Source organism: Malus sylvestris, chromosome 4, assembly GCF_916048215.2.
Source record: "Malus sylvestris chromosome 4, drMalSylv7.2, whole genome shotgun sequence".
Lineage (NCBI taxonomy): Eukaryota > Viridiplantae > Streptophyta > Magnoliopsida > Rosales > Rosaceae > Malus > Malus sylvestris.
In genome coordinates this window covers 19,771,117-19,794,188 of record NC_062263.1, presented here as the reverse complement: position 1 = coordinate 19,794,188, position 23,072 = coordinate 19,771,117, and the positions used below count along the sequence as shown (strand labels likewise).

The following is a 23,072-nucleotide window of genomic DNA, read 5'->3' as shown; positions in this document are numbered from 1 at the left end:
GATCTCTGTCAATTGCCAAATCAAGAGGCGGTCAACAATTAATTTTTACTAACTTAGAAATCCCATTCAGAATGATCCATATATAGGATTACCGATCCGTCAGTTCCAAATGTCCTCAAATATTATGTTCTATAACGCATTAAAGTTTGGTGGCGATCTAACGGTCGAATCGTCGATTCAAATTTTGATTAAGTGAGGTATCGTAATGAAACTAAGTCCAAACAATCAAATTACGTCATACGGATATCAATTATGAAATCAAGGCATCTATTTTAACTTAAAAGGACATCGTCGGCCCACTGGCTAGGCCACCACCGCATGCGCCGCCACGGGTGGCACTCGGCCGCCCCGACTTGCCGGAAATTCAACTATTTCCAAAAATTACCAAAATATACATAAATGTAGATTTCAATGAGTTAAACAACTTTCATACATGTGACCAAGGCCAATTTGGCCTGGAAAAGCCTCAATTTAACAAGAACCCGCCAGAACCCTATAATTTGGGTGTCATCGATTCGGCTCCATAGCAACTCCAACGCCCCCAAACTTGTTTGGGCTTTGTTCCTGGACTCAAGAGGAGATGGTTCATAGTGATGATTGACGTTGGGGCTTACGAAAATGGTGTATTTGCCGCCGTGGAGTTCAAAAACCGACGAGGTGCAATCCGTCACAAATTGGGGTCAAACCCAATTGTACCTAGTGGAAAATGAAGAGGGGAGGCCGGGTTGACGAATGGTGGTGGTGAATGGTCGTGATTCGCCTGAAAAAGGACTGAAATCGAGTCGGAAAAATACCGATTCAAAGTCGGGTCAGGAACCGGGTCAAGGGGGAAGTCCAATTCCCTCATCCTCTACCCTATTCGAAAACTGGCGAGGTGCAATCCATCACAAACTGGGGTCAAACCCAATTGTACCTGGTGAAAAATGAAGAGGGGAGGTCGGGTTGACGAATGGTGGTGGTGAATGGTCGCGATTCGCCTGAAAAACGACTGAAATCGCGTCGGAAAAATACCGGTCCGAAGTCGGGTCAGGAACCGGGTCAAGGGGGAAGTCCAATTCCCTCCTTCTCTCCCACTCCTTTCCCTTCCTTTCTCCTATTCTGATTGGGCAGTTTTCTCATTCCTTATTCAATTGGGCAGTCCTCTACCCTTCTTTCTTTTTTGTTCTCGCTCTTCCCTCCTCTTATTGGTCTCTCTATCTCCCCCTTCTCCCTGATTGGGCAACCCTTTTTTTTTTTTCAGTTTCTAATTAAATTTTTTTTCTACCTTTCCTCCCTCAGCCACCCCCTGTGGTTTTTTCTTTAATTTTTTTTTCTCTCCTTAATTAATTAAGGGAAACTTTTTAATTGTAGCTTTTTCACCTTGATATCTTTTGAATACACAATCTCAACACTCTACAATTAATATAAATTCCAAAAAAATAATATAATAACTTTTTAATACACATACATAGTTTGCAATAGTGAAAATCAAGGACGGGATTTCACATTTTCTGTATTTTCTGATTTTCTTCTGCTAAATTCATCTGAAGACTCATGAATGTTAAGATGGTATCGAGCCAGTGATTATGCTGTGAGGACTAAGGGTTGCTACGTCTCAGTGGTTCTGTTGATATTTTTCTGTTGCTCCATCAATGGCGATTTTCTTGGTTTTGGGGGCTGACAGTGGCAGATTCAGGTCAAATTGTTCTCATTTTTCTTGACCTAATTTCTAGGTATCTCTGTGATTACTGGTAGTTGTTGAAATTTTTGAGGGAAATTGTGTACGAAGCCATTTTTGGATATTTTTTTTTTAGTTTGGTGAAGGCATGAAGCCATTTCTTGATTCTTGATTTGTAATGGGCACAAAGCCATTGTTGATTACTTCGCTGTAGATTGTTGTGGGCATGAAGCCATTCCTTGATTCTTGTAGTTTGTTGTGGGCACGAAGTCGTTTCTTGATTGAGCTTGATTCAATTTGGTAATTCTCTTTTCTTGGTTGGTATCTTACTGTGTTTGAAGGTGTTAAATTAGGTGTTTGTTTTCTTGGTTGAATTGAAGTTCTCTGTGTGAATATTTGGGTATTTGCTTTCTTGGTTGAATTGAAGTTTTGTGTGAAGATTTGGGTATTTGCTTTCTTACAAAGTGTACACATAATGTCGTCATCATCTGTGAAAGTAGAGAGTTTTTTAGGCATGTTGACAATCAAGCTGAATGATAATAATTTTGCGAAGTGGGTGTTTCAATTTACTTCTATTCTTAGAGGTTATAAACTGTTTGGCCATTTTGATGGCTCTATTCCATGTCCACCAAAGTATGTAATAAGTGCGGATCAAGGAGTAACTAATGCAGTTTCTGGTGCATTCTTGGAATGAGAGTCTGTTGATCTTGCTCTTTTAAGTTTGTTAATTGCTAATCTGTTGGATGAGTAAATTGAGTATGTGTTAGGGTCTAGAACTGCAATTGAAGCTTGGATGAGTTTGCAAGATCAATATGCTTCTGTTTCTAAAGCTTGGGTTAATGCCCTTAAGACAGAATTTTAGACCATGCAAAAAGGAGCAAGTTCGATTGATCATTATCTGTCTCACCTTAGAAATATCAAAGATCAGTTAATAGCAGCTGGAGAAGTAGTGAGTGATAATGATTTCATTGTTGCAGCATTATCTGGTCTACCAAGAGAATATTATGTTATACGAATTGTCATTTTTACAAAAGATACACCTATGACACTAAGATAGTTTAGGGAGCAGCTATTGTGTGCAGAAAGAGAAGTTGATTTCGTTATTCATAATTTGTCTCCAAATATTGCTGGATTGTTTATGCAAGGGCATACTGGGTCAAGTTCTTATTCTTTAATGCATCAAGGGTCTTTAATGCATCAAAGGTCTTCTAGTAACTCTAATAATGTGCCTTCCATCACTGGAGGTACCTTGACACCAATACCAAGTGCAAGTTCTATTTTTGGAGGACATTATAGTGTAGGAGCATCATCTTCCAATGCCTCACAGATGCCATATCCTATTCCACAGTCTCAAGAACATTATAGTTCAAGAATATCACCTTCCATTGCTGCACAGATACCATATTCTTTTCCATAGTCTCAAGCTCCAATACATATGCCTCTTTCACAGTCTCAAACTTCAGTGATGTTTCCTTCTTCTTATCCTTTTCCACAATCTCAAGATTCAGTGTATCATGAGGGTGCAAATGCTTATGGTTTTGTGGGAACAACAAATACTCCAAGACAGTTTCATAATAATGGTTCTCTACCTCAGTATGGCTCTAAGACAAATGGGAGTGGTACTTACAAATATCAAAATTATGGAAACAATATAGGTGGTCATTTTGGGGGCAAATTAAATGGAGAAAGCTGGCAATCTTGGTACGGTAATTTTGAGACAAAGTCTAATTTAGTGCCTGAGTGTCAGATTTGTTTCAAAATAGGGCATACAACACCTAATTGCTGGAAAAGATCTACCCAACCAAGCTCAGTGGGACAAGTCCTGGAATGTCAACTTTGTGGCAATAAAGGGTACAGTGCATTAGATTGTTATCACATAAATAATTTTGCTTACCAAGGGACACCACCTGCTCCTAGTCTCACAGTAATGCAAGCTCAAGCTCCACCAACAGTCTTGCCCAATGATTCTTGGATTATAGATACAGGAGCTTCACATCACATGACTGCAAACATTAAGTCTTTGCAACATGTTACTTCGTATACGGGAAATGACAAGATTACAATTGGCAATGGTGAAGGTTTGCCGATCAAACACATTGGTTCTACACATTTAAATACATTGCCTTACTCTTTGATCTTGAGAAATGTGTTACATGTACCCTATAGTTATGAATTTACTCTCTATTCAACAATTGTGCAAAGACAATTTTTGTTGGTTCATATGTGATGATGTGAATTTCTATGTGCAGGACAAGGTAACCAAAGTTGTCATCTACCAAGGAAGGAGTGAGGATAGTAAGTTGTTTTAGATTCTATTAAAGCTGTTTCCAAGGTGTTTGTCTCCATCAATTCAGAAGTTAGTAGCATTACTTGGACATAAAGTGAATTCTACAGTTTGGCACCAAAGGCTTGGACATCCCAATCAGATATAGCTACTACAATGGTTGTTAATAAGCATGTATGTTCATTCTGTATTTCTGGTAAAATGTCGAGACAGGTGTTTCCAGATAGGACAAATACATATATTTTTCCATTTCAGAAGGTTCACTCAGATCTCTGGGGTCCTTCACCAACTAGGTCTATAGAATGATATAGATACTATGTTAGTTTTGTTGATGAGTTTACAAGACATGTATGGATATTTCCTTTGGTCAATAAATCAGAAGTTTTTGGGGTATTTAAGAAATTTCTCAACTTTGTTCATAATCAGTTTAATGTAACAATCAAATGTTTACAAACTGATGGAGGAGGACAATTCATGAGTAAAAAGTTTGATGATTTTTTGAAACTGAAAGGTGTAGTTCATAAGATTTCATGTCCATACACTCCTCAACAAAATGGGATAGCTGAGAGGAAGCACATACATATCATAAAGACTGCAATTACTTTAATGACTGTTGTTAAGTTGTCTCAAAACTTGTGGTTTCATGCCTGTGCACATTCTGTATTTCTCATAAATCGGATGCCAAGTAAAACATTAGGGATGAAATCACCTTATCAATTGATGTTTGGTACAACGCCTCATTTACAAGATCTAAAGATATTTGGAACAACAATTTATCCTTATATTAGGCCCTATAATGAGAACAAATTGCAACCAAGGGCTGTTCAATGTGTGTTTGTTGGTTATGCAGAAGGTTATAAGGGAGTACTATGTTTTCATATGCAGTCTCAGAAACTAATTATATCCAGGCATGTTATACATGATGAGAGTGTATTTCCTTACAAATTCATGGGTTGTAATACTAAGTATCAATCTCATGGTGAATCTCAAAGAGATTGTTCTATGAATGGTCCAATTATTGTTACACTTCCAGTTCAGCCTAGCTCTGGTCATTTAGATGGCAGAAATGTGACACATAAATCAGTAAGTGTATACACATTCAGCAAGTGCAGATGCTAATGAGACCAGTGCAACTACAATTAGGGTATGCAACAACATTTCAACAACGACATCTTCACAGTCGCCTGAAACAACTCACTCATCTCTTCCACACACAGCTTTGATGTTACTTGTCCAGAATTCTGCACATTTAGAGGTACACTTTTCTCTAATTTCATCTGAAGTACCTGAGCATATTCAAACTGATCCTGTTGTTTCAAGGATGCAAACTCGGTTACAAAGAAGGATTATTTCAAGAAAAGACTATTCAGCCTTTATAGCTAGCTTTCCTCAGTTGTTAACTTTACAGATTAATGAACAAGATTCCTATTATACTGGAGGGTTATCTTTTATGGCTCAAATAAGTGATCTTGCAGAACCAACAACATTTCGAAGTGCAGCAACAAATGTTATTAGCAACAAGAAATGCAAGAAAAGTTTGCTGCATTGAAAGGTCAAGACACATGGAAGCTAGTCCCTCCACTTACACACAGAGCTGTCATTGGTAGTAAATGGTCTTTACAAGCTGAAAAAGAATCGTGATGGTTTCATTTCAAGGTATAAGGCTAGATTAGTGGCTCAAGGGTATAATCAGGAAGATGGTTTAGACTATTTTGAGACATTCAGTCCTGTTGTGAGACATACCACAGTCAGGTTAATCATTTCTCTTGCAGCTCAATTTAAATGGGAATTAAGACAGTTGGATGTCAAGAATGCATTCTTGCATGGTGAACTAGAGGAAGAGGTTTATATGAAGCAGCCACAAAGTTTTGTGGATTCTATACATCCTGATTATGTATGCAAGTTGGTGAAATCTTTGTATGGCTTGAAACAGGCCCCAAAGCCTAGAATGCCAAATTTACAGGATATTTGCCTGCAATAAGGTTCCAAATATCTCAATTTGATACAAGTTTGTTTGTGAAACACGATAGAACTGATATTGTTGTCTTATTGCTATATGTGGATGACATTATTCTCACTAGATCCAACAAGGATAAAGTTCAGGCTATAATTCAGGAACTTTGTGATGTGTTTGAATTAAAAGATATGGCAAGATTGGCCTATTTTCTGGGATTATAGGTTGAGTATAAAGAAAATGGAGATATTTTCATAAACCAGTCTAAGTATGCAAGAGATTTGCTTAACAAAGCTGGAATGGATGGGTGCAAACCTACTGCAACTCCATGTAAGCCTCATACTCAACTTCTAGCCACTGAAGGTAAGACTTTGGCTGATCCAAGTGCATATAGAAGTCTAGTTGGTGCTCTGCAATACTTAACTTTCACTAGACCAGATTTGTCATATGCTGTGAGTGGGGCTTGTCAATAAATGCGTAATCCTACTAATATACATTTTTGATCTAGTCAAAAGGATCTTAAGGTATATTCAAGGTATTGTGCAATGTGGTGTTACATATTCAGCATCACAGGATACCTCCTTAACTGCTTTCTCCGACTCTGATTGGGCTGCCAATCCAAATACAAGGAGATCTGTTACTGGATTTGTTGTTTTCATGGGTCAAAATGCTATATCGTGGCAGTCTAAGAAGCAAGCCTTGGTGTCAAGAAGTTCTATGGAGGCCGAATATAAAGCATTAGCACATTGTGCAGCTGATATTGCGTGGATAAGATTGTTGTTAAAGGATTTGCATCAGTTCATTTCTGAGCCACCTTTGTTACAATGTGACAACCTATCTGCTCTAGCTCTCTGTTCAAATCCTGTGTTTCATACACGGATTAAACATATGGACACAGACTTTCATTTAGTTCGTGAAAAGGTTCAGTGGAAGGATGTACAAGTTCAGTATGTGTCAACTGAACACCAGACTATAAATATCTTGACAAAGGGACTGCATGGACCTGCATTTGTTCGTCATTGTTGCAATCTCAGATTAGGTTACCCTAGCTGAGATTGAGGGGGGATAATAACTGAGGGTGTATAATAGCTTAGCATACACCTCATGCCGCCATGTCAACAATAGTTAGTTACAAGTTAGTTGGTTAAGAAAGAGAGTGCTGAGTCATCAACTGTGAGCAGCTATATATATATATATATAGCTATCCATGTGTAAAAGAATTAAGATTGATGTAATCCAGAAAGCCTATTCAGTTTTCCTCTCTCTTACTTCTCTCTCTTCATTCCCTCTTCGCTGCTTTTCTGTATTTTCTGACTTTCTTCTGCTAAATTCATTTGAAGACTCATGAATGTTAAGAAATCAAACCCTTGGCCGGTTAAGGAAGTTGATGGAGTGGATTCTGCTGGAGCAGAAGCTCTAGGTGGAGTAAGCCTTGTAATTGTATTGAAGATACGCAGGAACAATAGAACGGGAGAGAATTGCACACAATTGTAGAGAATAGAAAGGCCATTTATAGCAAAGGCGGAATCTGCGTAAAAGGCATGCACAATGAGCACAGACGTGTCATGAAAAAGAAAATTTATTTCAGGCCTACATTTGGATAAATTGTCAATTAGGAAGGTTAGTGGGCCCGAAAAATTAAAGAAAAAAACGTTACACAATATTTGGCTCAATTTTTCAAATTTCATGTTTATATTCAATCTCTCAAAAATTCATTCATATTTTCCGATTCCAGTTTTCATTTCTCTATTGTTTGTGCCTTTGTTGTTGTCGTGCTTCTGTCTACAGGTGCTTCTTAGCTCAATCACTTGGTTTTAATGTTTTCAGAAACTTAAAAAGAGTTTTTTAAATTAATAGCACACAAGGTTCAAATCCACCACAATTCCATTACATACTACTATTTCACTCAGAAAAGAAAAGCTGTTCTTCCGGGACGTATGCACCCTAATACTCTACAAGTCCATGTCCTCATCGGACTCCTCTTCCTCGACCCTCTCTTCTTTCTTTGTCTCAGCAGCAGCAGGCGCTGTGGCACCATTGCTGCCGCCTCCGGTTGCAGCAACTGCAACACTACCACCACCACCAGACGGTACAGAGTCCATCTTTTCCCGCCCCGAAGCAACCAGCTCTCTCATGTCCTTACCCTCGACTTCTGAAAGAAGAAGCTAAATCCTGCCATCATCAGCCTCAGCTCCGACAGAGCCAAGGATGTACTTCAGATGTTCGGCAGATGGGACGGTCTTGCCTCCCAACATGGCCAACAAGTACGCAGCTACCACCTTCATTTCTGCTTTAATATGCAACCGAATGTGAACTCTACAACCGAAACTAGGGTATTTATAGCCACCGTAACCTAATCCTACTAGGAAAGGGATTCAAATTCTGAATGATCTTTGAACTTTGAAGACTAGCCATTAATTTCTCTTGAAGTAGATGAACTTGTTACAAACAACAGATTTCCTTGCGGATGGATTTGGAGAATTTAGCAAACATAACATATACCTGTATACACGATTTTTTCTCAAGGATGATTTCAATTTTCATGTCTACACATTAAGAAGTTGAAGACTGGAATGCTTTCTCTCGAAGCGAGAGACAAACAAAGGCAGCATATGAGATTGCAACAGCGGCAAGCATAACGATCAGCATTGCTTGCAATGAGATGTATGAACTGATAAAGAAGATGACTGCAATCGAAGCACTCTGCCAGACCTTGAGCTGTGCAAATGCTCCTTCCTATTCCCAAAAACAACACACTGTGAGTATAGATCGATACACGTAAAGCATTAGGGGGCAGAATTAGGGAAATGTGTAGTCAATACCGTGTCGTTCTTGAAGAATATCCCAAGCAAAGCACTGAGCTGTGTGTTTAAGACACCATCACCAACACCCAATACAGCTGCCATTATAAGAGGGTAGACAATTCCGAGGACACCACTCTCTGCGCTGCATCGTGACGAGAAATTGCATATTACCAATAGCTTCAAATTAGAGATTTACTTTTTCGGGGAAAGGTTCAAATTAGATTTTACCATAAAAATTTCAACTCTACAAAAGTGTAGTACGCTACACGTATATACAACTAACCTGTATCCTAGAAGAATCCACAGGAATATTATAGCCTGAAGGAGGACTCCACCAGAAATTATAATAGTAATGGACTTGAGACCAGAGGTAAGTCGACCAGCAGCCAGTGAACACTGTATATGTTCCGCCCAAAATAAACACCAGATATCGAGCATGCATAAAAACTCCATTAAAGTATATGAATGGGTTAAAAGTGTTGATTTTGAATGCAATCTCCACCTGAACTAATGGTACAAACCGCGTTGGATAAATGATTCAAACTACTTATGCCAGTATACTTACGATTGCATCAAAAGCTCCATAAACTGCCATTGCACCACCCACGCCAGGCACACCAAGTGTTGGAGTAACAATATACTTGGTGTATTCGGCCCTAACATTAGAACAATTGTGCAATGTTCAAGAACCAAAAAAGTAAAAGAAGAAATGGAAGCCTAAAACAAGTGTTAGTGTTTCGGATACAAGAAAGTAGGCAGTAAGAATTGGTCATGTAATTACCACACAAATGCTTGTTGCAATCCTGAATACGCCATGAGGGGGATGATCAATAACATCCTTACATCATACAGAGGAGTGACAATTGCCTTTGACAAAGACAACAGAGAAGCATAGAAGCTGGGAGAAGAATCCTGGGTGTTCTCCTCTGCTTTACCATCCCTTTTATGCAAGAAGCACATCAGTATGGTACCCAAAGTCATACTGATGAGAAACACGCTGAACAATAAGGTTGTGCTATTAGTACTTCCCCCCTGCGGTGATGGGAAGAAAAATAATTCAATGCGCATAATTTCAAAACACTAATAAATTCTAAATCAAAATCTAAGATTAGTTTATGTGCAGGACTCCCTAAAATTCCTCGTGACTGAGAAAATCAAGATGAAGTAAGAAACCTCAGCCATGCTTGCACATCCATAACATTGCTGTACTTGTTAAATTAATATAAAGTTTTGTAACCAAAAAATGCAATTTGGTTTAACCTAAGGGGCTGAATAGGATTCCAAAATGACAGTTCGTTTATATACTAGGCCATCAGACCTGTGGGGTCTAATGAGTGAACAAAATCAACGGAATTGTCACAACAAACACAAGTCCTCTACAAGAATGGCAGGAGTCACATACTGTTCCATCTGTTAGCACGGCGAGTGATATAAGATTTCCCACAAACTGCAAAAGTTAAGAGTAAAGATTATAAGCCAAAACAACCAACAAAAACATTATTAATAATGTAACACAAATTCACCAATAACAAAAGTCACCTGGTGAGTGGCAAACATTCCCCAAAATTCTCCATTGAAGTGGCCAATGACTGTTCCTTCATGTAAGTTATAATCTTTGGCATGACTACGTGCAGTAGAAGTAAGATATGTCCCCTGATAGACCCACATTATGGTCAGAATTCCCACCAAACACTAAAACGAGACTTAAAACAAATACATATGGGTTAATTTGTACCTGCCCAACCCATATTATCGAAGCAGCAAATCCCATGTACAAAGAAGCCGGAACCATAGTATACCTACATTGAAATACTTCAAATTCTAAAGCATATGCATTGTGAACAAATTTATGTGGGGAATGCATTGTGAACAAATTTATGTGGGGAAGTATGGATACAAGCAAATCAGTAGCTACCAAGAGGGTATCAAGTTTGCAGCTATGAACAACCAATAGCCAGTAGTCCCAAGAATCAAAGCATTCTTTGATCCCAATGCTCGAACCACCGGAGACGCCACCATAGAGAAAAATGTGAAAGACAAATACAAAATCCCAAGTGAAATTGTCCCCAAATCATCCTCCTGAAAACCAAATTCACAGCTCCAAACAAATAATCAAAATCAAGTTGAATTTACGTGCTCGTTCGGGATTGCTTCTATAGGAATCACTTCAGCTCAAAATTGCTTATTCTAGAAGTGCTTTTACTACATCTAGAAGAGGTACTTCTACGACCCAAAAGCATATTTAATTCTTCCGCCGAAAGTTGTCAGAAGTGTCTTCTGATTGTCAGAAAGCACTTTTGGCTTTTTCAGAAGCAATCCCAAACAGATTTTACATCTTTAAACTCAATTTTAAATTCACAATGCTGAAATATCATCAAATTATGAAAGGAAAATCATTTCTTTTCGATTCAAGTTTCGAACTTTATACTCACAGTGTTGACACTTGTCTCTAGATTCTGCGCGGCCCCATAAGCCAGAAAAATCAGCAAGAAGGCACAGCTGAGAATATGCACATCTCTGGTATGCCTCCTCCGACTCTGAATCGGCGAATTATCCACCACCAGCGGCGTCTCTTCGTCGGGAAAACCGGCAGAGTCCATAGCTTTTCGAGTTCTTCTTTCTCTGTAGAGATTCTCAAAGAATCGCTATAAAACACTAGACATGAGTGAGAGAGTCCAACAGAGCGAGGCCAAAAGGAAGAGGGTTTCTGCCGGCGAGAAAATCGAAAGCTAGCGAACAAACCGAGAGATTTGACTTTCAATTGGGATTACTTATTAGCTCAAAAACTCTAAAATACCGTTTGGTTGGTGAGAAAATGCAGCAAGAAAATTGAGAGGATTCTGAATTTTGGGTTTTTGTCGGGAAAAGAAATATCTGACGAAACGACAATCGCCGTCCTGCAGTTTGCCAATCAATTCGTTATTATTGCCGCCAACCATATAATTGCAACTCTTTTCCCTTTTCCTACTTTTTTATGTTTTTTTCTTTGAAATTGCACTTGTAGGCTTGTGGTTTGGCCTTAGGTTGCAATCAAAATCAAAATTTTGAAAAAACTAAAATGATGTCGGTAACATGTTCCAAAATATTAATGTAAAATGGAACCCATTAATAGTCTATTGACATTGATTTTAGTATAATTAATTGGAGTATAATGACATCATACGACCTCGTATTCATATTAATGTGTCAATATTTCAGGTCTTTTAGTATTACAGTATATTGTTATTCCTCTTCATTTATAATTGAGAGGTTTATGTTCGATTCTCGCTAAAGACGAATTTAAACCATATTATTCTAGCCCAATGCGAGATTAAACTCACCCCCTTAGTTACGATGATATCATTTGTTTAAAATATATATATATATATATATATATATATATATGCTAGAAGGCAAGGCATGTCCAAAGATCTTTTTGGTCATTTCACATTTTGCTACATTAAGATTAACCAACAATTTAGACAGGGCTATTTATTTTTTTCAATATAATTGCGAGCTAAACACCAAATTATAAAGAGTACAAAAGTGCAAATTGAGCTAAACAAACACAGATTGGAAAGGATTCAGAGCTAGGAGTCTGTCCTTCAAGTAGATTTGAACCGAATTCAAGTAATGTATTAGATGCAGTATTGTTTTGTGACAGCATAACGGTCATTTTTCATTAGTTTCAGAAACAACATTACAAGGTGGATGATATGGATTTAGAGACAGTAACAAAACACAATGATACCCAAACTTGTATGACTACGACAACTTTTTTTTTTTCTCTTGAAAATGATTGAATGTTTCATGTGCACATATCATGAACCTGAACTTGAACTTAACGAAGCGAGATTGATTTGTCTCCTCGACGATGCAGAAATAGAAAGGAGGCGTATGCGAGGCAGATTGCAGAGAGCATAAGCACCAGCATTGCCTGTAATGAGATGTATGGACTGATGAAGAAGATGAGTGCAACGCCGCCACACTGCCACACCTTGAGCTGTGCAAATGCTCCTTCCTGCATGTCCCCGAAATACCAAACAGATTCGGTTTGTCAATGTAGTGGTTCTGAAGTTGATGGATAAACAAAACTTAAAAAGGAAGGGGGAAAAGTGGAGATTTGTCATACCGTTTCGTGTTTGAAGAATATTCCAATCAAAGCACTGAGCTGTGTGTTGAAAACCCCATCCCCGATGCCCAACAGAGCTGCCATTATAAGAAGATTCATAGTGCCATGTAGTCCGCTTGACGGGCTGCGTGATCATAACAAAGGTAAAATAAGGAACTAGAGACAAGAAGGCATTCACTTCAGATTGGAGACTAGAATTGCAATAAAAACTGCTAAGTAACCTGTAAAATAGAAGCAGCCAGATGAATACGACGGCCTGAACTAAAGCTCCGCCTGTGACGATAAGAGTGATGGACTTGAGACCCGAGGTAAGTCGACCAGCAGTGAGTGAACACTAACATGAGCGGCACCCAAATGTGAGATCACAAGTCTAGAAAAAACTTTTATCAAGGGTTAAAGAACTACTTGTGCATATACACTTACTATTGCATCGAAAGCCCCATAAACTGCCATTGCACCGCCCACACCAGACACACCGAGCATTGGTTTAACGATGAACTTGGTGAATTCAGCCCTGAAATTAGAATAATTGTGCAAATCTTAATACTAGACCAGCAAAAGAACGATGAACAAAGGAAAATAAGTGATTTTTGTTTGGCTGCAAGACAGTATAGGGAGATAATTCGTCAAGTAATTACCATACAAATGCTTGTTGTAATCCTGTATACGCCATAAGGGGGACGATCAATAGCATCCGTATATCAAACAAAGGAGGGATGAGCGACATTGACGAAGATGACAGAGTAGCAAGTAAGTTGAGAGAAGAACCGTGGGGGTGCTCTACTTCATCCCGTTTGCTTAAGAAGCACATCAGTATGGTTCCTAAGGTCATACTGCAGAGAAACACAGTGAACAACAAAGTTATGTCGCCTGCATTTCCGTCCTGCAGTGATCAAAAGGGAAACAAAATCAATGCACATCATATATCCAAACAACCATGAATTCTAAACGCAAAATCGAACAAGCAATGTATACAAAAGGATCGCACGCACTGTTCCACTTTTTAGCAAGAAGAGTGGTAAAAGATTTCCAACGAACTGCAAAGTTCACAGCAACCATCATAAGACAAAATGACTGGATAAATTTGATAGAAAATTATAGCACAAACTCATTTGGAGGACCGAACAGATTCACCTGTCGACAGGCAAACATTCCCCAAAATTCTCCATTGAAGTTGCCAATAACTGTTGCTTCATGTAATCCATTGTCTCGGGCATGACTACGCGCTGCTGCAGTTAGATATGCTCCCTGATGGATCCACAATAAGTTCAGAAATTAAATTCTAGTTTTTGTCAATATACACTTAAGACTTGCAGTTGAAGCAATGAGATCTCGTACCTGCTCGACCCATATTATTGAAGAGGCAAACCCAAGGTACAAAGAAACCGGAACCATTATGTACCTACAAAGAAATAGTTCAAAGTTAAAGCATATGCAAAAAAACTAGAGTAAAGACTTTCTTATACTTAGCTCCTTCGTGCAGACAAATTACAATTTGACATGTTTGCATAAATTTTTACTTTCGCAATTTCAATACCTCACAAAGAGTGTATGTTGTATATGTAAAACTTGTTTGAATAACAATGAGATTGCAACTGGACCACTTGGGTGGCGTTTAACTAGTTATACTAGTTATGCGAAACACAAGGAGTCCGAGAGCTTTAGTATGACAAGAATTGTGGAGTTCTATACGTTGCAGCTGTTCTATTTCGATCCTTATCAAATATATACTAGTATATAGAGTCATGATAGGACTAAAACTTGTTAAGAGATAGAGATAATCACTCCTTCTAATAATAGGCTGGACCGAGTGAATCTCTAGATATATGGTGGGATATATATAGTTGCAGTCCCTGCTTCCTCATGTACTCTCTCAATATTATCTAAAACCCTATTCACTTAGAAGAGAGACTTTTGTGTGCTGGAAGTAGAAGACTTCTTCTTCGGTTGTTTCTTCAAAATGGCGATGCCCACAGGTAAGTGTCTTACAGATTATAAACTGGTATATCTCTAGTTATGATGAATATAATATTAGTTGGTAATCCTAGGGTTGTGTTGGTTTGCTGTGTTGCAGTAGTTTATTTATTCATATACTGCTTACATGTGGTATCAGAGCAAACCCAACATGGCTAGGGTTCCTTATTCAATATATGGTTAACTCTTGATATGAATGATCTATATGTTTTGCTCTTATGTCATTAAATGCTTCCGCTGCATACTGACAATTAAATCGTATGATCATGATGTATAATCAATTATTACCATATATTCCCCCAGTTGTGTTTGCTATTCTGTGCAGAGAACAACATTCAAGAATAGTTACAATACTGGGAACTCAATCAAGAAGACCTTTTGGATTCATATCTTATTTGTCAAAAGTCAAACTGATTTTGAGATTTGAATCATAAACAAGAATTTCAACAACTAATCTGCTCAAAAGTGTTTAGTTTGTTGATTTTGGCTTGCTGTCTAAGTAATTGGACATGTGATTTATTTGTATCAAGTGAATAATAATCTGCTCAAAAGTGTTTATTTATTCAAGTTAAACAAATGAATCAATGTATAGTGAAATATTGAATTGACAAGATTGCTTTCTTCATCTGCTCAAAAGTGTTGGAGTTATGTAAATTGCCCTTGTGTTCAATATTTTGGCTATGCAAATCTAGTATAAATGGTTTCTGTCCAAAGATGATGCTGTACTTATACGATTATGTGTTGAGAAGAGATTATATGTAATCTTTTCTTTTGTTTGCTGACACTTAATGACTAACAACTATAAAATTAATATTTGGTTTTTTTGCAGCTCCTCATATGACATCTCTCAATTTCAACAATATTGAGACTCTGACCGGTTCTAACTACAAGAAGTGGAAGGAGGATGTTGAAATGGTTCTTGGCCTTATGGATCTCGATTTGGCATTAAGGGAGGAAAAACCTGCAGCAATTACTGCAGAGAGCACTGCAGATCATAAGGCAAAGTTTGAAAAATGGGAGAGAACAAACCGAATGTCCCTGATGATTATGAGGAAGGCTATGGCTCCATCAGTTAAAGGGGGTGTTCCGAAACAAGACAATGCAAAAGCTTTCTTGGCTGCAGTTGGGGAAAAATTTAAAGAATCTGACAAGGCTGAAACTGGGACTTTTCTCACTCAAATTACCTCTATGAAATTTGATGGTGAGGGAAGTGTCAGAGAACACATTCTCAAGATGGTTGATCTTGCTCAGAAATTAAAGGATCTCGAAGTACCCATGACTGACCAGTTCTTAGTTCACATGGCCTTGAACTCATTGCCTCCAAAATATGGGCAGCTCAAGGTTTCTTATAACACTCAGAAAGACAAATGGGGCATCGATGAACTGATCACTATGTGTGCGCAAGAAGAAGATCGGCTCAAGAGTGACAAATCAGTAGATGTGAATTTTGTGCAAGGAGAAAAACGCAAAAGGGACTTCACTCAAAGTTCAACCGTGGCTGCTGGTAAGAAGAAGAAGAAAGAAATTTCTTCTACTTTTAAAAATACTAACATCATCTCTAAAGGATCTCATAAAATAAAGCCTGTTAACTTTGAACCTGAGAAAGAAAAAGAGTGTTATTTTTGCAAAGAAACAGGTCACTTAAGAAAGAATTGCAATGGCTTCAAGAATTGGCTTGTTAAGAAAGGTAATGAAATAAATATTTTTGTGTGTGTTGAGTCTAATTTAGTTTACGTTCCTCCTCAAAGTTGGTGGTTTGACACAGGCTGCTCTATTCACATAACTAATTCTTTGCAGGGCTTCTCAAAAACAAGGGTGATAAACAATGAAGTCTACAATGTTTATGTAGGGAATGGCAGCAAAGTTGCTGTCGAATCCATAGGAAGTGTCAAATTAGTTCTTTCTTCTAGCTTTATTTTAAATTTAAGTCCAGTACTCTATGTACCTTCAATGAGAAGGAATTTGATTTCTGCATCTAAGTTAGTTAAGTCCGGCTTTACATTTGTGGGTGACAGTCAAAGTGTAAAGTTTTTCCATTCAAATGATTTGAATAAATTGCTTGGTGAAGCATATCTTAAAGTTGATATGTGGCAAATGAGTTGTACTTATGAGATTGAATGTTTTAATGTTCAAAGTGTTGGTTCACAACAAATGCTCACTCATGAAAAAACCTCCATGCTTTGGCACAAAAGGTTGGGGCATATTTCTAAAGAAAGAATCATCACACTTACCAAACAAAACTTGTTGCCACAGCTTGATTTCACCAACTTTAAAGAGTGTGTTGATTGTTTTAAAGGAAAACTCACCAATACTAGGAAAATAGGGTCAAACCGTAGCCAATCTCTACTAGAAATTATACACACTGATATTTGCGGACCCTTTCCAATTAAAACCATATGTGGAAAATCATATTTTATAACTTTCATTGATGATTTTTCACGGTTTGCATATGTATTTCTGATTTCTGAAAAATCTGAAGCCTTGCATTGTTTTAAAATATTCCGTTTGGAAGTTGAAAAACAACTAGAAAAACACATTAAGATTGTGAGATCCGATAGAGGTGGTGAGTATTTTGGCAGGTTCACTGAGGCTGGACAAAACAAAGGACCGTTTGCAGCTTATCTTGAACAAAATGGCATCGTGGCCCAGTATACCACTCCTGGGACTCCACACCAGAATGGAGTTGCTGAACGAAGGAATCGAACCCTGAAAGACATGATCAGATCCATGTTTGCACATTCAAAGCTTCCAATGTTTCTTTGGGGTGAAGCACTGAAAACTGCAAACTATATATTGAACCGTGTACCAAGCAAGTCCGTAGACATGGTTCCATTTGAAGCTTGGACTGGAAGGAAACCGAGCTTTCATCACTTTCGTGTATGGGGTTGTAATGCTGAGGCCAGATTCTATAATCCAACAGAGAAAAAACTCGATCCAAGGACCACCAGTTGCAAGTTCATTGGGTATTCTGAGAAGTCTAAAGGGTATAAGTTCTATTGCCCTAACAGTCACTCGAGGGTTATGGAAACTCATAATGCAAGATTTCTTGAAGATGAGGATGAAACTGATATCAGAATATCAGCAGCTACATTCTCAGAATTCGATGAAATTACACTTGATAACGACATTCTTGATCCCCATGCACCTACTCTTTCCATTCCCGTGGACCTACAGCCACACCCTTTTCATGACAGTTCACATACGGTCCATGAAAATGATACAACAAATGAGGAGTATGCACCCCATGCAGACGTCCAGGAACATGAAGTACATGCACCAGTACAATTAACTGAAGAAGACCTTGTGAATGATCCAGCAACTGCAGTTTTCGAATCAACTATTCGAAAATCACAGCGAGTACGTAAGCCAGCATTGTTGCCTGATTTCGTATACCTAAATGAGGCAGAACATACTATAGGTGATGAAGATGATCCCTTGTCCTACAATCAAGCCATAACAAGTTCAAGATCCACACTATGGAAGCAAGCCATGCATGAAGAACTAGAGTCCATGGAGAAAAACCGTGTGTGGAGCTTAGTTTCAAAGCCAACTGGAACAACAAAAATTATTGGTTGTAAATGGGTGTTCAAGACAAAACGAGACTCACAAGGCAACATTGACAAACACAAAGCAAGGTTAGTGGCAAAGGGCTTTACACAAAGGGAAGGCATTGATTATAATGAGACATTTTCCCCAGTCTCAACAAAAGATTCCATGAGAATAATCCTCGCTCTCACAGCACATTTTGATTTAGAACTTCATCAAATGGACGTCAAGACGGCATTTCTAAATGGAGAGCTTGAAGAAGATATTTACATGCAACAAGCACCTGGATTTGTTGAAAGGGGGAAGGAAACGATGGTTTGTAAACTGAATAAGTCTATATACGGCTTAAAACAAGCCTCGAGGCAATGGAATAGGAAATTTGATCAGGTAATGGCAGCTTCTGGTTTCCAAGAGAACAAATTGGATGAGTGTATTTATCTGAAAGTCCTTGGTGCGAAGGTCATATTCTTAGTATTGTACGTAGACGATATATTATTAGCTAGCTCCGATATGTCTCTACTACAGGCAACTAAGAGTATGCTCACACAAAACTTTGACATGAAGGACTTGGGGGAAGCTCGATTTGTTCTGGGAATAGAAATAGTAAGAGATCGTGCTATGAAGTCTCTTGGTCTTTCTCAAAGGCAGTATATCGATAGAATTGCTAAAAGATTCAATATGGACAAATGTTCGAATGGAGAATTGCCTATCGGCAAAGGAGACAAACTGAGCAGTGATCAATGTCCCAAAAATGAATTAGAAAAGGAGGGAATGAAAGACAAGCCCTATGCATCTCTTGTCGGGAGTCTAATGTATGCTCAGGTATGTACAAGACCGGATTTGGCTTTTGCACTGAGCGTGCTTGGTAGGTTTCAATCAAATCCTGGTGCATGTCACTGGGTTGCAGCGAAAAAGGTACTGAGGTATCTCAAAAGAACAAGAGATTTTATGTTAACTTACAGTCATGGGAACAAGCTGGAATTGGTGGGGTTTACGGATTCGGACTTGGCAGGGTGCGTAGACGACAGAAAGTCAACTAATGCATATATCTTTATGTTGGCTAATGGTGCAGTATCGTGGAAGAGTGCAAAACAGAAAGGTATTGCATCTTCAACTATGGAAGCTGAATTTGTAGGGTGCTATGCAGCAACTCAACAAGCTGTTTGGCTTAAAAACATGATGAAAGGATTGGAAATTGTTGACAGTGTTGAAAAGCCTCTTAAGTTGTATTGTGACAACAAAGCTGCAGTTTTCTTTTCAAAGAATAACAAGAGGTCTTATGCCAGCAGATTAATGGACATCAAATACTTAAAAGTACGAGATGAAGTGAAGAAAGGAACTGTCGAGATTGAGTACATCAACACAAGTTTAATGGTTGCGGATCCAATGACAAAGGCTTTACCAGTGGGAGTTTTCAAGAAACATGTTTTCAACATGGGAGTAAGAGAGGCCTTTGATTCAATTAATGAGTGGGAGTAAGCACTCCTTAAACTGTGTTGAGTTTGTTTCAGTTATCTTGTTTATTGATTGACAGTTGTTAGTTAGCTTGCAAATTTGTTATCTTTAATAATTTGCTTAAATTGGCTGATCATGTTTCTGCAAACAACTTTGGTACTGGAATTATTTCAGTTTGTTATGGGGAACTGACATTCTGAATTGTCAGTTCTTAACATCATGACTCTCAAGAGTGACATAGTGTTTTTTAAGTTAAATGTGTATGTGATTACAGAGTGCAAAGTGCAAGCTGTACGTGCCTTGTTTTCTGTGGTCCTATATTTTTCTTAAAAAATGACAAGTTACTAAGAAGGATCAGTTGCAAGCTTTTGTGAACTCTATGATCATCATGATTCTTGTAATACTAAGGCATATCATTGACATTCAAGTGGGAGAATGTAAAACTTGTTTGAATAACAATGAGATTGCAACTGGACCACTTGGGTGGCGTTTAACTAGTTATACTAGTTATGCGAAACACAAGGAGTCCGAGAGCTTTAGTATGACAAGAATTGTGGAGTTCTATACGTTGCAGCTGTTCTATTTCGATCCTTATCAAATATATACTAGTATATAGAGTCATGATAGGACTAAAACTTGTTAAGAGATAGAGATAATCACTCCTTCTAATAATAGGCTGGACCGAGTGAATCTCTAGATATATGGTGGGATATATATAGTTGCAGTCCCTGCTTCCTCATGTACTCTCTCAATATTATCTAAAACCCTATTCACTTAGAAGAGAGACTTTTGTGTGCTGGAAGTAGAAGACTTCTTCTTCGGTTGTTTCTTCAAAATGGCGATGCCCACAGGTAAGTGTCTTACAGATTATAAACTGGTATATCTCTAGTTATGATGAATATAATATTAGTTGGTAATCCTAGGGTTGTGTTGGTTTGCTGTGTTGCAGTAGTTTATTTATTCATATACTGCTTACAGTATATGTATAATACTGTGATTTGCAGTTAAAGAGCTGCGTTCTTTGCGCATGAGTCGGGACTTTTTTACTTTAGACTTAGAATTCAGTTGCTAGTTATTTAGTGGATTAGTAAAGTAGCTACCAAGTTGGTTTCAAATGTGCAGCTATGAACAACCAATAGCCAGTAGTCCCAAGAATCAAAGAGTTCTTTGAACCCAAACGTCGAACAACCGAGGACGCCACCAAAGAGAAAAATGCGAATGATAGATACAAAATTCCAAGTGATGTGGTACCCAAATTCTTCTCCTGATTACCAAATTCAAAAGTTCCAAAACCATCAGAATCAAGTTGATCAAAACCATAAAATAACTTCTAACTCAAGATTCATATTTTCCTAATACCATTAGTGTTGCATGTCATAATCATATTACTGTTGAAGAGCTAATCTCGTTTAATTTTCTCTGTAATTAAATAAAACTAAATCATCAAATTAAATTTTGTTTTCCTTCAAAACATGCTCTCAATCAAATATATAAAATCTAGTGCTTCTAGCACTCATTCTTTATCCTCAGAACTACTTCTGGGAGTGCTGAAAAAATCATAAAATATTCAGTTTGGAGTGTAAATAACTAAAAGAGTTGAGTGTCAAAATCGCTACCACCCTTAAAAAAGTCTCTCGAAAAATAGAGAAAATAGGAAATAACATAAAAGCCCAACTCACAGTGATGAGAGTGCTCTCTAGATTCTGAGTGGCACCAAAAGCAAGAAAGATGAGCAAGAAGGCAGAGCTGAGAATATGAACATCTCGGGCACGGTTCTTTCGGGTTCGAGAATTATCGACAAGGAGTGGCTTCTCCGGCTCATGAGAAGACTCCAGATCATGAAAAGAAGCTGCAGAGACCATAACAGCAGACTCCATAGCTGCTTCTTCTTCTTCTTCTTCAAGCTCTCAATCCAACAAAACGAGTCAGAGTTAGAGAAAATTCAACAACTAAAAGTAGGGTTTTTTGAGTGAGTGATTAACTCAAAAGTCTGTTTGGTTGCTGAGAAAGTGTAGGCAAGATCTGGATGTAGTGCTTCTGGCAGCCGAGAAATTAATAATATAAGGACACCCCATCCCCATGCAGTGAGTCACTGTCTACAGAAAGACATATCCTCTTATGATGCCTTATCTTTTGAATATGCTGACAAGTTTACCAGATATCTGCTGCTGGTCAGAGTCGGACAAATATTCTCTCCTTTATCTTTCTATTTCTTTTCATCCTCTCATCTCACATTCTTTTATTTTGTTTTTCTTTTATTATAAAAAATTAATATAAAATATTAACGTGATTTAACTGTTACTGTTTAAATAGAAGGATAAAGAAGAAAAAAGAAAAAAAATAGGGGAGAGAAGTTGATGTGCCACTTCATGCCGACACCCTTTCATGATTTAAATGTGGCTACTCGACCAAGTTCCCACAACATGTGGGGCCTACATTTTTTTTCTTTATTGTGAAATTCATGTGATTGCATGCATGCAGACAAAGACATATTGGACCCCCATGAGTTAGGCCGATTTGGCGAAAATTCAAGTGAGTGGTCCATGACGTGGATTGAGAATCATGACCATTCGATTCTTAGCTAAAAATTTAAGGATTCAACAATTACAAATTTTGGTTTACTAGAACATGTATCAAAATTTATAAGAATTCAACAGTCACAAATTATGATTATTATAACATGCATCGAGGTTCATGGCTGTTCAATTCTTAGTTAAACATTCAATGATTAAGGATTCAACAGTCTGATTATGATTTATTATATTTCGTGATAGTTCAAATCGTAACTAAAAAGTAAAGATTCAATGACTAATGATTTACCGGCCAATGGTCCTGGTATATGCTAAGAGCTGATTCATTATAGACAAACTCCGATTTGAGATCTCTGCTAGAAAATCCAAGCCAACCTATGTACATATATATGAATTATGAGCAACCAATTCCTCCATATGGAAGATGTATTGCAGAGGATGTATTACAGCTTGAAGTATGAGAATTGGCAAGTGGCTAGGGGGAAGCAGAAACTGTTGCTGCATAATATTTTTGTTAAATGATTTTTTGTCTTTATCCAATTTTAATTTCTTTGATCTGTGTTCTTTCATTGCTTTGCAACTCATAAGAATTACAGCTTGAAGTATGAGAATTGTCAATTGGTATGGGAATGGAAGAAACTGTTTGTTGCTACATAAGATTATGTTAAATGATTTCTTTTGTCTTTATCTAATCTTTTAATTTCTTTGATCTGTGTACTTTTTAGTGCTTTACAACTCATAAGATCAGATTTATTT

The 23,072-nt window shown here is 37.8% G+C and overlaps 2 protein-coding genes and 1 pseudogene across 2 annotated transcripts; all 3 read right to left on the bottom strand.

Moving 5' to 3' along the window:
• Positions 1-7,493: 7,493 nt before the first annotated feature.
• Positions 7,494-8,180, bottom strand: LOC126620216 (60S acidic ribosomal protein P2-2-like; annotated as a pseudogene).
• Positions 8,181-8,282: 102 nt separating this feature from the next.
• On the bottom strand, positions 8,283-11,618 carry LOC126620215 (UNC93-like protein 3). The gene is made up of 10 exons (XM_050288729.1): positions 11,132-11,618; positions 10,615-10,778; positions 10,435-10,498; positions 10,239-10,352; positions 10,102-10,146; positions 9,481-9,731; positions 9,265-9,355; positions 8,983-9,095; positions 8,718-8,841; positions 8,283-8,631 (listed from the first exon to the last, which is right to left on the bottom strand). The coding sequence occupies exons 1-10, from the start codon at positions 11,297-11,299 to the stop codon at positions 8,449-8,451; spliced, it is 1,317 nt and encodes a 438-aa protein (XP_050144686.1). The 5' UTR covers positions 11,300-11,618; the 3' UTR covers positions 8,283-8,448.
• Positions 11,619-12,249: 631 nt separating this feature from the next.
• LOC126620214 (UNC93-like protein 3) lies at positions 12,250-21,839 on the bottom strand. The gene is made up of 10 exons (XM_050288727.1): positions 21,465-21,839; positions 20,886-21,049; positions 14,149-14,212; positions 13,945-14,058; positions 13,803-13,847; positions 13,449-13,693; positions 13,234-13,324; positions 13,032-13,144; positions 12,811-12,934; positions 12,250-12,699 (listed from the first exon to the last, which is right to left on the bottom strand). Exons 1-10 carry the CDS (start codon positions 21,660-21,662, stop codon positions 12,520-12,522), a joined length of 1,338 nt encoding a protein of 445 aa, XP_050144684.1. The 5' UTR covers positions 21,663-21,839; the 3' UTR covers positions 12,250-12,519.
• Positions 21,840-23,072: the final 1,233 nt, after the last annotated feature.